At 42.0% G+C, this 15,377-nt stretch overlaps 1 protein-coding gene across 3 annotated transcripts in view; it reads left to right on the forward strand.

Annotated features, from left to right (window-relative positions):
* Positions 1–913: 913 nt before the first annotated feature.
* The window catches only part of LOC122564113 (vacuolar protein sorting-associated protein 37D), a 73,293-nt gene continuing 58,829 nt past the window's right edge, over positions 914–15,377 (forward strand). For 2 of the 3 annotated variants that reach the window (XR_015752386.1, XM_043718697.2), the window contains exon 1: positions 914–1,065. Coding sequence is in view for 1 of the 3 variants with exons in the window: in XM_043718697.2 (XP_043574632.1) it covers positions 967–1,065 (99 nt within the window). In the remaining 2 variants the exon portion in view is untranslated. Of the gene's footprint in view, positions 1,066–2,762; positions 2,876–15,377 lie in introns of all 3 variants that reach the window. The other variant, XR_015752387.1, reaches the window with a different exon arrangement.

The raw sequence follows: 15,377 nt of genomic DNA on the forward strand, positions 1-15,377 counted from the left end.
CCCTTACACAACCCCCAAACTGTCTTCAGCATATATTTCTCCTTTTCCTAGCTACCCTCTGTTCTGAAGAAACGTCACTGGACACAGAATTTTAGCTCTATTTCTCTCTCCACGGATGCTGCCAGACTTGCTGAGTTTCTCCAGCAATTGCTGTTTTATTTAATTACTATTCTCTCCTTCCTGACCCTGGGCTATCATTACATGCATGCTGCCTCTGTCCGTTTTGTATTATCCTCGTTAAGGGATGTTATTGAACAGCTCTGGAGCAAGTGGGACTTGGACCCAGGTCCAGAGGTTGGGGCACTACCACTGCACCACAAGAGAACTCCTCCCGCCAATCCAGGAGTTTGGAAGCCAATGACGTGGCTGTCATTAACACATTCCTGTTGGTTGGAGTTTGCTGCGCTCAGATTGGTGGTCACACCTCCTACAACAATCATTATACTTTAACTCTGGTGATTAGAATTTTTATTTTTAAAAAGCTGCTCTCTTGTAAATTGTTCTTTTAATTAGAAACAAGCCAGATTTGCGGTAGTTAAGGAAAGTCAATTTCAAAATCTGTGGTTGGACGTAACATGTTTCAGGGTAGCCTGCGAAAGGCGCTTTATAAATGCAAGTCTTCCTGGCTTCCCTCTTGAGTGGGGCTGGAGATTGGGATTCTGCGGCTCGGGACGTGTAACCTGTCAAAGATAATAAAGACGAATGTGTTGCTGCTGGCTGGCTCTCTCCGTTTCCGTGGTTGCTTGCTGCTTTTCTGACTTGTTCTTATGGCTTGAATGTGTCGATAGCTCCCCCGTACCGGGCTGCAGCCCCTCCTGGCGGCTGTGTGGAGCTCTCTGACCCGCCCCTGCCCGCACACACACACTCCGCCCCTGTTCGCTGGTTAGACCGTGTCTCGCATGGTCCGGCTCCACTAGCGCCCGCCGGTCCCTCTCGCCTTCCCGGGGGCTGAGCAGCGGCGGCAGCATGTCCCGGGACCGCTTCGGCATCCTCAGCACCCGGCAGCTCAGGGATGTGTTGGAGGATGAGGAGAAGCTGTGCAGGATGGTGCAGCTGAGCCCGCAGGTAGGACAGACACAGGCACCAGCACCAGGCACATTGTCATAAATCGCTGTAGACCCCCCCCCCCCCCCCCCCCCCACGCCCCGCAGGGAGATCCCAGCGCCCAGATAGCTTGTTAATTTCACACTGAAATTGAAGCCTCCCCCAGGCTGTGAAATTAACAAATATTTATTTGCAGGTGGGGGACAAGAAATTGACAGGCTTACAATCGTCGCCCGCTCTTTAGACAAGGGAATCCTGAAAGGCTGTGCTAAGGAGGGATGCTGGAGTTACCTCCAGTGAAGCCAGGACAGAGCAGACGGGGTTGGGAACTGGATCGGATCGGCCGTTTGTTTGGAACAATAGAGGAGGCAGTGCCCTCGTCGTTCATGAGCCGGCACCGACCCCACTCCGTTGCTCCCATCTCTGAACCCCGCGAAGGTGAAAGAGAACGAGACCAGTGTGTGCCCACTCTGAGCCCACCGATTCCCAACTGCACCTGTCGAAAACGCTGCTCCCCAAACCCCACGCCGGGACGTCAGCCAGCTGCATAAACCAGTGTGGCTTATAATGACCAGCACCATATACTGCATGTTTATTAACTTCAAAGGTGCTCACGTAATCGCTCTAAAGTGCAACAAAGGGGATGCTAGAGATCTCTCCTCAGATGCACCTTGCCCATGAGGATTTCCTCTGTCCGCATTTAGAATGGAAATTCCCATGTTAAACTGGCCAGGCTGTAATTGCACCCTGCTGTCAGTTGAAGTGCTGCAGTGGACCGTAACACGTCGGAGCAGACGTAGGCTATTCGGCCCATCGAGTCTGCTCTACCATTCATTGAGATGGACTCCACTTTCCCGTTTAACCCCCATAATTTCTTACGGATTAAAAAACTATCTCAGCCTTGAAAATATTTAATGACCCAGCCTTAATGGCCCTTTGTTGTAAAGGATTGCACAGATCTGCAACCATTTGAGAAAGAAAACCTCTGTCTTAAATGCGTGATCTTTATTCTGACATTGTGCCCTCTGCTCCTAAACTCTTCACAATGGTAAACATCCTCTCTTTGCTGACCCCTTCAAGCCCCATGAGAATCTTAATGTTTCAGTAAGATTACCTCCCAGTCTTCTAAAGTCTAATGAATGACAACCAAACATACTCAAACTATCTTCCTAAGAAAATACCTTCATGCAGAGTATTGACCTGGTCAGTCTTCTCTAAATTGCTTCCAATAACAGTATATCTTTCTTTAGATAGGGAGACCAAAACATTTCACACCATTCCAGGTTTGGTCGACTAGTGCCTTGGATAATTTGGCAGGATCTCCCTAGTTTTACACTTCATTCCCTTTATTCCCAATAGAGGTCAACAGTCCATTTGCCTTCCCCATTACCTGCTGAACTTGGAGGCTAGTTTTTCGAGATTCTTGAACTGCCTTAACTTGGTGCTGAGCAGCCGTACAGTCTGACAGAGATAAAATATCCCTTAACAAAATTCAGAAGGAAGTCAGGCACTTCTGCCACAACTGCCTTTAGTCAAGCCTAGGAGTTCGCAAGCAGCTAGAATTGACTAATTATAATCCTTCATCACAAGTGGTGGGGAATTTTTGCACACCTCCAGAAGATCATGTCATTAGAGGGTGGATGTTTAGTGCATGTATTCAGAATTGATGAGTTCAATAGTTTTAGTTTCCATGATACTTTTATATGTTCAACACCTAGTTAAAACGAGAAGATGATACAAGCAAGCTATATGCCAACTATGCTTCATGCCACTGTCACAGGAGATCCACTCATCTATGTAATTTTAAAAGACCCACGCCAGCCTCAAAGAAGTGAGTAATTAATTGGGAAACATTGCTGAAAGATATTTTAGCTGAGTAAAGTTCAAAAATTGAGGTTGAGTCTATAGAATGGGCATGCACTGAAGAAAAATAAACACAGATGCAACAGAAATTTGCCAAACAGGAAAAATCACAAAACAAAGATTCTTATTAACAGGGACCAACTGAGATTTTCCAATCGATTTCCAGGTCTCCACAGGGGGTCAGTTTAGTTCCTTAGCATCAGGCTATAGGGGCCAGCATGGTCAGCAGTTTCAATACTGCCCCTTGCTGCTGCCCTGAACACTGACTGTTGCTTGGCTGCCCAGTAAAAATGCTCTACCAACTCTTCCGAGAGTGGTGGGGAAAGTGAGGACTGCAGATGCTGGAGAGTCAGAGACATTCAGTATGACATTCCTGATGAAGAGATTAAGCCCGAAACATCGACTCTTCTGCTCATCGGATGCTGCGTGACCTGCTGTGCTTTCCAACACCACACTTTTCGACTTCCCAGAGTAGTGGCCAGACTGCAAAACTCAATCCTTTCATAATAAGGTTGGAAAGAGAGGTCTCCCTTATCTAAGTCTATCATAGTCTATCAAAACTTCCCTGATTGGCCTCCTCTGATTGTTCCTCTAGCTTTGACAGCTCAACCCTAAACTCATTTTGATGCAAGACTACCCTTTGATCCAGGGACAACTGAGAACATAATTTTTTGGATGTAGGTTTGCTCGCTGAGCTGGAAGGTTTGTTTTCAGGCGTTTCAGCACCATACTAGGTAACATCTTTAATGAGACTCTGGATGAAGCACTGCTGATGTTTCCTGCTTTCTATTTATATGTTTGGGGCTCCTTGGGTTGGTGATGTCAGTTCCTGTGGTGACATCATTTCCTATGGTGATGCCATTTCTTGTTCTTTTTCTCAGATGATAAATGGGGTCCAAGTCAATGTGTTTGTTGATACAGTTCCGATTGGAATGCCGTGCTTCTAGGAATTCTCGTGTGTGTCTCTGTTTGGCTTGTCCTAGGATGGATGTGTTGTCCCAGTCAAAGTGGTGTCCATCCTTATCTGTATGTAAGGATACTAGTGAGAGAGGATCATGTCATTTTGTGGCTAGCTGATGTTCATGTATTCTGGTGGCTAGCGTTATGCCTGTTTGTCAAACGTAGTGTTTGTTCCAGTTCTTGCACGGTATTTTGTGAATGACATTAATTTTGCTCATTGCCTGTATAGGGTCTTTCAAGTTCATTAGCTGCTGCTTTAGTGTATTGGTGGGTTTGTGGGCTACCATCATGCCAGGGGATCTGAGTAGTCTGGCAGTCATTTCTGAGATGTCTTTGATGTAAGGGAAAGTGGCTAGGTTTATGGACGTGTTTTGTCTGCTTGTTTGGGTTTGTTGCCGAGAAATCAACAGACTGTGTTCATTGGGTACCCATTCTTTTTAATACACCGTATAGGTGATTTTCCTCTGCTCTGTGTAGTTCCTCTGTGCTGCAGTGTTTGGTGGCTTGTTGAAATAATGTTCTGATGCCGCTTCCTTTGTTGGTGTTGCAATGATTGCTTCTGTAGTTCAATATTTGGTCTGTATGTGTTGTTTTCCTGTAGACGCTGGTTTGAAGTTCCCCATTGGCTGTTCACTCTATTGTGACATCTAGGAATTATAGTTTTTTGTTGTTTTCCTCCTCTTTAGTGAATTTTATGCCAGTAAGGGTATTATTGGTGGTTTTGAAGGTTTCCTCTAATTTGTTTCATTTAGTGATGACAAAGGTATCATCCACGTAGCAGACCCAGAGTTTGGGTTGGATGGTTGGCAGAGCTGTCTGTTCAAGTCTCTGCATTACTGTTGCTGCTAATAATTCTGATATTGGAGATCCCATGGTTGTTCTGTTAATTTGTCTGTAGGTTTTGTTGTTGAAGGTGAAGTGGATGGTAAGGCATAGGTCCACTAGCTTGACGATACTCTCCTTGCTGATGAAGTTGATGGTGTTTGGAGTATGTATCTTTGGGTCTTCTCAAAGTGTAGTCAGTGTTTCTTTGGCTAGGTTGATGTAGATTGATGTGAACAGGGCTGTTACATCAAAAGAGACCATTACTTCATCCTCTTCTATCTTGGTGTCTTTGATGGTCTTCAGGGATTCTTGGGTGGAGTGGATGGAGTGGTGTGAGTCTTCTACTAAGTGTTTTAGTCTTTGGCGTAGCTCTTTGACCAATCTGTAAGTTGGTGTTCCAGCTAGCGAGACTATGGGTATGAGGGGAGGGCTCCTGGTTTATGGATTTTGGGTAATCCATAGCAGCGTGGTGTGTTGGATCCATCTGGTTTCACTTTTTGGAAGTCAGTCTTATTTATTTCTCCAGAATTCTGAAGTCTTTTGAGTAGAGCTGTGATTCAGTTCTCTAGTTGTGAGGTCGGGTCTACCGCCACTTGTTGGTAAGTGTTGATATCTACAAGTAGTGCATTTGCTTCTCCAATGTAGTCTCTTTGATTTAAAATGACTGTCAAGCGTCCTTTGTCTGCAGGTAGGATAACAATGTGTTTTTTAGTCTTTCTAGTGCTTTCTAGTGTATTGAGTATGTTTCCTTCCTTTTTCCTGCTTAATGTTAGTGCAACTACCTGTTTGATAGTTTGCTGAGTTTCTTCTGTAAGTTGGTTGTCTTCATATGTTGTTACTAATGCTGCTAAGAAACCTTTCTTGTCAGCATCCTGGAAGTTGAAATTTAATCCTCCTACTAAGATGGCTTTTTCAGTGTCGATTAGGGGGTCAGTCAGATGAGTTTTTTTATCCACGCTTCTGTGTTGTCAGTGTTGTTATTTTGTCCAAGTTTGTCTCGTTCTTTTCTGCAGGTCTAGTTTTTTCATTTTCTGTGTTTGTCACTATCTAATATCTATCGCTTGTTGTACTGTGTCCATTTGTGGTCTGTTGCATGAGTGAGTAAATATTTTTGATGGAAAATGTCCTGGTTGTAATTACGGAGTCTGTTGTGGGCATCATTAAAACATTTATCTAAGCATTCTGCGGCCATTTTGCTCTGCTATTCTTTTGGTTAGTGGAATGTTAAGGGGAGGTTTCTGCCTGGACAAACAGGCAGAAAACTAGCCACCAGAATGCACGAACATCAACTAGCCACAAAATGACATGACTCTCTCTTACTAGTATCCTTACATATAGATAAGGAAGGACACCACTTTGACTGAGACAACACATCCATCCTAGGACAAGCCAAAAAGAGACACGCACAAGAATTCCTAGAAGCACGGCATTCCAATCGGAACTGTATCAACAAACACATTGACTTGGACCCCATTTACCACCCCCTGAGAAAAAGAACAAGAAATGGTATCACCATAGGAAATGACATCACCACAGGAAATGACATCACCAACCCAAGGAGCCCCAAACATATGAATAGAAAACAGGAAACACCAGCAGTGCTTAGTCCAGAGTCTCACTGAAGATGTTCCCTAGTATGGTGATGAAACGCCTGAAAATGAATCTTCCAGCTCAGCAAGCAAAACTGCATCCAGAACCTCAACCTAAGCTACAAATCTTTTCAAAACTTGCTAATGTAATGTTTTCTCATATAATGTGGGCTTCTGGCCTAATTCAGATGGCCTAGTTCAGAAGCTGCAGAGAAAATCTGTCTTTGGTACAATGAAGGAATCTTTGGGTACTGTGAGACGGTACCCAAATTTAATTGAATGGAGTTTATGTAGGAAAGCCAATGAATGGATATAACGGTGATGCCCATTGTCACATAGGTTGCTGGCGCTTGATGTCTATGTGAATGGTTAGTTTATTGCAACCATTTTTCTCTCCAATCCTTTCCTAAATTGGGTAAGGGAATGGTAAGAAAATGGTTTTATTGTAGCCTACAGCTGTCACCTATGCTGTCCTACTGGAGTGACATTCCTGTTACATTGGCGAATAAGCCCACTTTCCTCCTGCTTGCTTCCTTACCAGAGCTCCCAGATCCACCTAGTGGAAGGTGTTGAGACACCCAAGATCACCATCATCATTAAATTTGCTGCTGAGGTTAGGGGCCTTTCCATACAAATAGATATCAATACTTACTGTTGAGCTATAAAATAATTTTTGCCTTTGAAGGTCTTTGGACTCTATGTACAGAAGCAAAGTACCTTTAATACTGCAATCTTACATGATTTCTCTTCCTCAACAGCAGAAACCACACCAGGTAGACATGTAGCCCTAAGGGTGAAATTCCATGCAGTATCTTAATGCAGAGAAAACGTTTCTCTCCCTCCAAGTTTGTACTTGCCTTGAGTTCATGTTTTAGAGATGCAAGGTTAGCTCTTTCCTGTTTGTGTGTAATGAGCCATTAGAAGTGCTGCATGCATGTCAACAATTAATGGATTAATTTTTCTAGTAGACAATAACAGAGATTAATAATTAACTGGAACAATTAATCATGATAAATCTGTCTGCTTTCGTATGCACACAGAGCTGAATAAACATACCAGTGTTATGAACAGGGCAAGTTTTGAAACTAGCAAAGAACAACAAATCCATCAAGCCCATCTCTTCTCAATAGATGCTCATGTATTATCAAACTCGATATTATACACCCCGCGCATCTATCTGATATAATCAATTTTGCTTATCTATCATCTTTCACTAACTGTCCATTTATCATTAATCCTACTCATCCATCATCAACCCTGCCAATTTACCATCAATCCTACTCATCCATCATCAACTCTACTCAACTATCATCAACTCTTCTTATTTATCACCTATCATCAACCTTGCCATTTACTATCTATCCTACTCATCTATCATCAACCTTTCTCATTTATCATCTATTATCAACCCTGCTTATCTATAATCAGTTCTGCTCATCTGTCATCTTTTATTCTGACTAAATTCCTCAGCCCATGCATAATCAATCCTACACACCCATCTTCAACCCTGCCCATTTATCATCAATCCTGGCCAACTACCATCAACGCTTTCATACATCATCATTCTCATCAAAATCCTCAAGCTATGTATTAGCATCTTCAGCCATTTTGTATATTCTGTTTCAATAGCTATTCCAGTTTGCCTGCTCTATGTTCAGGGAGCCACTTTAATTCAATTCTAACTAGTTTTCTGCTCTCACCTATCTTGTCCACTTTTACCTATTGTTCCTTGTGGTTTGGTCAATTTCATTCTCTTGTATGAAATCATAACTTGAGTTTGTTTTTATTTTTATGTGATATCATACATCACGCACTGATAAAGTCAGCAAAGCAGCACTCACTGAAGTCAATGAATCCCACAGCACCAACTGAAATCAGTGAATCTCATAATAGCAACTGAAATCAGTGAATCTAGCAGAACTCACTAAAATTAATGCATTCGGCAAAACCCACTAAAAGCAGGAACATAGCAGTGTCTTTCTTTTTCCTGAAGACTAAGGTAAATTAGTCTAATGCTTTCTGAAATGAGACAAAACACGATAAATTGAACTGAGTCCTAGGACTCACCTGGCATGAACTGGCCAGTAATCCAGGCATTTGGAATACAAGTTGGAAATTGAAATGGATGAAAGCTGTTTCTGGTGTATTTCTTCTCAGTGTTTCCATGTCCTTGTCAGATGTCAAACAACAGTTTGGTCATTTTCTGAAGCGTAAATTTTGGAAGTACATTCCTTGGAAGCTCAATTTGGGAATTTGCATTGAATGATAGTTGTTATTGTGTCAGTGACGAAAGAGGAAAGAAGGTGGGAGTATCTTCATACACTTTGAAAGTCCTTCCAGAGAATGGGCAGATATGCTAGGATTTCCAATACAGCATTCACATTTTCCATTGTTGAACAGCAATATTTTATTTCCAAAATTATTCATGTTTAACTTTAAAAGTGTAAGAAGCATAAAAACGTGGTGCCTGTTCATAAGCAAGTGACATAGCAGTAAGGGGAATTGAACAGAGATGGATATTACAGCCCTGAGGGATGAGACAATCAGCTTGACTGATTGAGAGTGCAGTGAGCCAGCAGAGGAACACAGCACAGAAATGTGCTGGATATACCTGAACCATATCATGGCACTGAGATCAAACCAGTCAGTTGTGTTTCTACACACAGAAGGTTATTCAGCCTAGTCAGCCCGTTCCATCATTCAATTAAGTCATAGCTGATGTGTTTATTAACTCCATACATGCACTTTTAACTCCTTATCCCTTAATATTTTTTAATTCATGGAATGAAGGTGTCACTGGTTGGGGCAACATTTATTGTCCATTGCTAATTGCCCTGGAGATTGTGGTAGTGAGTTGCTTTCTTGAATCACTGCAGTCTATGTGGAGCAGCAGACAGTGAAGCTAGTTGGCCTTCATTGTAAGAGGATTTGAGTACAAGAGCAAGGACGTCTTGCTGAAATTATACGGGCGTTGATAAAACCACACCCGCATATCGTCAGATTGGCAGAGGAAGCCATGAGGAAGAGTTCATAGCATGTATTCAGGACAGTTTCCTAGAGCAATATGGTATGGATCCAACCAGATTTCAAGCTATTTTGGATCTCATGATGTGCAATGAGTTAGGTTTAATAAAGGCTTCAGAAGCAGTGACCATAACACACGAGGATTTAGTCTTCATTTTGAAATGGAAGAACTGACGTCAGAAACAACTGTGCTAAACTTAAATATTGGTAATTACAAAAAATGAGGGCACAGCCGGCTGATGTCAACTGGCAAAGGGAGTTAGCAGCAAAAGTGATTGAAGATCAATGACAGACTTCTAAGAAAATAATTCTTATAGTTATAGAGATGTACAGCGCAGAAACAAACCCCTCGGTCCACCCTGTCCATGCTGATCAGATATGTCCCATTTGCCAGTATTTTGCCCATATCCCACTAAACCCTTACTGTTTATGTAACTATCCAGGTGCCTTTTAGATGACGTAATTGTACCAGCCTCCACCACTTCCTCTGCCAGTTTATTCCTCTTGGCTCACAACAAATGAGGAAGAAGGATTCTAGGATGGGAATAAGCCAACCATGGTTAATCAAGGAAATTGAGGATAGCATCAAATTGAAAAAAAAATGTAATGTGGCAAAGATTAGTGGTAAACCAGAGATCGGGAAAGTTCTGAAAATCAACAAAAGATGCCCAAAGAAGTTTTAACGTGGGATAACCTTTGAGGGTAAACTTGCAAGCAATATCATGATGGACTGGAAAAAACTTATTGAAATATAGAAAAAAGAAGAAAGAAGTCAAAGTGAACATAGACTTAGAGAATACGGCTAAGGGAATATTAATGATGAGCCAGGAAATGGCAGAAAAATGGAATAAATACTTTGCAACAGTTTTCATGGTAGAAGAAACTACCAGCATCGCAAAATTACTAAATATTCAAGGGAGAAAATTAAATAAATACGATAACTAGCACTAGAGAAAAATGCAGCGGAAATTAATGGATGAAAGACCAATAAGTCCCCTGGACCTAATGAGGTGTATCCTAGGATACTAAAGGAAGTAGCTGAAAAGATGATGAATGCACTGGAGATAAAAGTCTAGGAACCCTTAAATTCTAGAGAAGTCCCAGATAATTGGAAAACTGCCAATATTACACTTTTATTTAGAAATGGAAAGAGACAAAGAAAGAACTTAAGCTAACTATAGGCCAGTTAGCTTAAGTTCTGTTAGAATCTATTCTAAAGGATGTAATAGTGGAGCAAATAGAAACACATAATATATCAAGCAGAGACAGCAAGGCTTCATGAAGGGAAAATAATGCCTGACAAATTTACTAGAATTCTTTAAGGAGCTAACAAGCAGAATATTTCAAGGGTAAGCAGTGGATGTAATAGATTTAGATTTTAAGAATGCACTTGATAAAATTTAGGCTACTTAATAAAATAAGTTTTGAAAAGTGTGGCACTGGAAAAGCACAGCAGGTCAGGCAATATCCGAAGTTCAGGAAAATTGACATTTCGTGCATAAACCCTTCACCAAGAATGTGGGTGGCTTATGCCCAAAGCATCGATTCTCCTGCTCCTCTGATGCTGCCTGACTGCTGTGCTTTTCCAGCACCGCACTCTCCACTCTGATCTCCAGCATCTGCAGTGTTCACTTTCTCCTTAACAAAATAAGTATTGGAGGTAATACATTAGCATGGATAGAGGATTGGCTAACTAGTACAAGACAGAGAGTTGGGATAAGGGGGCCATTTCAGGAAACAATCTGTAACTAACGGTGTGCCACAAGGATCAGTGCCGGAGATATAATTACTTACAATAGCTTGGTTTGCAGATGACACAAAAATAGATGGGAAGGGAAGCAATGAGTCTGCAGAAGGATATGTACAGGTTAATTGAGTGGACAAAAACTTAGCGATGGGATATAATATGGGGAAATGTGAGATTAGCATAAAGAATAGAAAAGCTGAAACTGATTTAACTTGAAAAAACTGCAGAAAGCTACAGAACAGAGGGATTTAGGAGTCTTCATCTATGAATCACAAAAAGCTAGCATCCAAGTTCAACGGGTACCAGGGAAAGCAAATGGAATATTGGCCTTTATGTCAAAGGAATAAAGTATGAGAATAGGAAGGTTTTGCTGAAACTGTACAAGACACGAATCAGACCACAGCTGGAATACTGCAAACAGTTTTGGTCCTCTTATCGAATGAAGGATAAACTGGCATTGGAGATAGACCAGAGAAAGTTCATCAGGCTGATACCACTTTGGATGGAATGTCTCATAAGGCGAGGGTTGGATAAATTGGACCTGTACGTATTGGAACATAGAAGAAGGAGAGGTGACCTTATCGAGACATAAAAGATTCTTGGGGGATAGTTGCAGAAAGGTTGTTTCCCTTTATGGGTGAGTCTAGGATGGAGATCAGGAGGAATTTCTCATTTCATAATATTCTGAATCTGTGGAATTCTTCACCAAAGGGGACTGTTGAGGTTGAGTCATTATATATATTCAAGGCAGCAATGGGTGGTTTTTAATCAGTCAGGGAGTAAACTTTGCATGGTCGGGAGGGAGAGATCACATGCAGACTGAGACACAACCCGAGTGAGTATGTAGTTCAGGGAAGTTGGAGACAGCATGGGCCGTCAGTCCAGAGGGACTAGAGATGATTTTTGCTTTTTTGTGGCTCCTAAGGTTTTTTTTAACAGGATAAGTTGAAGCCCAGGATCAGGGACCCCAGCAGAAAAGAGTAACATCAAGGGTAAGCCATAAGTTTATTGATCAGTGATAGCTATTGATTTGACTATTTATTACAGGTTGCTTTCAGATTGAAGATAAATAGGGGATATTTATAAATACAGGCTACAAATTAAAAGACCAGTATGAAATTTTTAAAAATCCAGTAACGAACCAAGTACAGGTAGTTCTTCTATAATGTGATGGTTGTGTTCTTTCTGCAACTCTGCATTATAGGAAAATCATGCTTTAGAAATAGCGCTTGAAGTGTTCACCATGTAATCACAGCGAACACACGTTTTAAATGTTTGAGCTTTAGAAACAGTATCCCCAATTTATCAATCATGTTATAGTGAATTTGCATTAACGAAATGCACTTTGAAGCAGAACGAACTGTAGTTAAAAGAGAGATGTCAAGCCAGGCGATGTGCTGTAACTGCATGATAAGGGAGCTGTGGTTCATAGTGATTACATCTGTAGCAAGTATTGGTTGGTTGAGGAACTCCGGCTCAGAGTTAATGAGTTGGAGTCTGAACTACAAACGCTGCAATGCATCACGATGGGGAGAGTTACCTGGACGATAATTTTCTGAAGGCAGTCACACTCCTTAGATTAACCGCCTGAAATTTGATCAATGTTTAGGGACAGAATGTATAGCTATGAATGAGGCAGGTAGAGGGACCCAGGAGGTAATGCTGAAGGAAGCTCAGCCCTTGAGCTTTTCTAACTGGTTTAAGATGCGTGCTCCCTGTGCGGATCAGTGTGGGGCTATTGGGAGGAGGAGCAAACTAACCAAAGCACCATGGTACAGGGAGCCTTCCAACAGGAGGAAGAGAAGAGAAGTGTAGCTATGATCAGGATAATATAGTCAGGTGAACAGACACTGTTCTCTGTGGCCAGGATCAATAGTCCCACTTGCCTCCTTGGTGCCCAGGTTCAGGATACCTCATCTGGGCTGCAAAGGAACTTTGAATGGGAGGGGGAAGATCCATTTAAAATGCTCCATGTAAGTACCAATGATATGGGTAGAAAGTGCAAGGAGATTCTGCTGAGGGAACATGACCAACTAGGGACCAAATTAAAAAGCAGAACCAAAAATGTCTTGATTACTATCTTTGCCACAAGTAAATTGGTGCAGGGTCAACAAGATTAAAGAATAAATGCATGGCTCAAAGATTGTGTGTGGGAGAAACAGGTTTGGGTTCATAGGACATTGGGGAAGGAGGGAGCTGTACCAATGGGATGGGCTCCACCTGAATCATTCTGGGACCAGAGTTCCAGTGAATCACAAAACTTTGGCTTTTGATAGGGCTTTAAACTAAATAGCTGGGGTGAGTTCAGTTGCATAGAAAATTAGGGGAAAAATTTAAAGGAGGGGAGAGCTCAGTAGAAATCATTAAAATTTCCAGAATAAGTGATAGGACAGAATGTGGAAAAGGTCAGGAATCTAACTTGAGGCGTAGCAGTTCAGGGGACAACCATGAGAAGGTGGGGGGGGGAGAAGTTAATGCACGACTGAAGGTGTTGTACTTAAATGGATGCAGTGTATGTAAGTGTTAGTAAGTAATGAAATTAAATTGATAGCAGGAAGTGGTATAGAGTTGGAAGGTGTAGATTCTGTGGGTAGAGTTGAGAAACAACAAAGTGAAAAAAGACCCTGATGGGAGTTGTGTACAGGCCTTAGAACATAGAACATAGAACAGTACAGCACAATACAGGCTCTTCGGCCCACAATGTTGCGCCGAGCACTTATCTTAATCTAAGATCAACCTAACCTACACACCCCTCAATTCGCTGCCGTCCATGTGCTTGTCCAGCAGTTGCTTAAATGTCCCTATGTCTCTGACTCTACTACCACCAATGGCAGTACATTCCACGCACCCATCACTCTGCGTAAAGATCCTACCTCTGATATCTCCCTTAAACCTTCCTCCAATCACTTAAAATTTTCACACCTGATGATAGCCATTTCTGCCCTGGGGAAAAGTCTCTGGCTATCTACTCTATCTATGCCTCTCATTACAGTATACACCTCTATTAAGTCACCTCTCTTCCTTCTTCTCTCCAGTGTGAAATGCCTTAGCTCACTCAACCTCTCTTCATAAGATAAGCCCCTTCAATCCAGGCAGCAATCCTGGTAAATCTCCTCTGCACCCTCTGTAAAGCATCTATGTCCTTCCTATAATGAGGCGACCAGAATGGAACAATATTCCAAGTGTGGTCTAACCAGGGTTTTATAGAGAATCAGCAAAACCTTGTGGCTCTTAAACTCAATCCCCCTGTTCATGAAAGCCAAAACATCATACGCCTTCTTAACAATCCTATCAACTTGGGTGGTAACTTTGAGGGATCTATGTACGTGGACACCAAGATCCCGTTGTTCCTCCACAGTGCCAAGAATCCTGCCTTTAACCCTGTATTCAGCATTCAAATTCAACCTTTCAAAATGAATTACTTCACATTTATCCAGATTAAACTCCATGTGCCACATCTCAGGCCAGCTCTGCATCCTGTCAATGTCTTGTTGTAATCTACAACAGCCCTCGACACTATCTCAACAACACCATCCTTTGTGTCATTGGTAAACTTACTAACCTACCCTTCCACTTCTTCATCCAAGGCATTTATAAAAACTACAAAGAGCAGAAGCCGAAGAACAGACCACTGGTCAACAACTTCCAGGCGGAATACTTTCCATCCACTACCATTCGCAGTCTTCTTTCGGCCAACCAATTCTCTATCCAGACAGCCAAATTTCCCTGCATCTCATACCTCCTAACTTTCTAAATAAGCCTACCGTGGGGAACCTTATCAATTTAAACATAGCCTTACAGGAAGTCTGCTGTAGTGAGTAGAGTGGGTTCTTTCTTGATTATATGTTGTATTGAGATATGTTTCTTGATTAAACTTAAAATGTAGGCCATAAGTATTAATTTAACCTGGAGCATTGTTTTGTAGAGGAATAAGGCAGTGCTATTTTCTGGATCTGGAGATTGAAAAAAACAAACATGGCCTTTAGTAGAGTGATATGCTTTTCTTGTCAGATGTGGGAGTTTAGGGAGAGTTTATAGGTTACAGAGGATTATATCTGCAATAAATGATGTTGGTTGCGAAAGCTATCAGATCGAATGGATTGGTTGGAGAGACAGTTAGCGGCAATGAGGAATTTACAAGAGCAAGGAGATGTGATGGATGGCATTTATTGGAAGGGAGAGAAGTCGCAGATATAGTCACATAGATTGGTTAACTCCATGAAAGGTAAGAGAGGTAGGCAGGTAGTGCAGGAGTCTTCTGTGGCTATCCCATTTCAAACAAGTATGCTGTTTTGGAAAATGTAGGGGATGATGGATTCTCAGGG

The sequence above is a fragment of the Chiloscyllium plagiosum genome, unplaced genomic scaffold, assembly GCF_037043375.1.
Source record: "Chiloscyllium plagiosum isolate Xiang-an unplaced genomic scaffold, Cpla_swu_hap1 HiC_scaffold_31, whole genome shotgun sequence".
NCBI lineage: Eukaryota > Metazoa > Chordata > Chondrichthyes > Orectolobiformes > Hemiscylliidae > Chiloscyllium > Chiloscyllium plagiosum.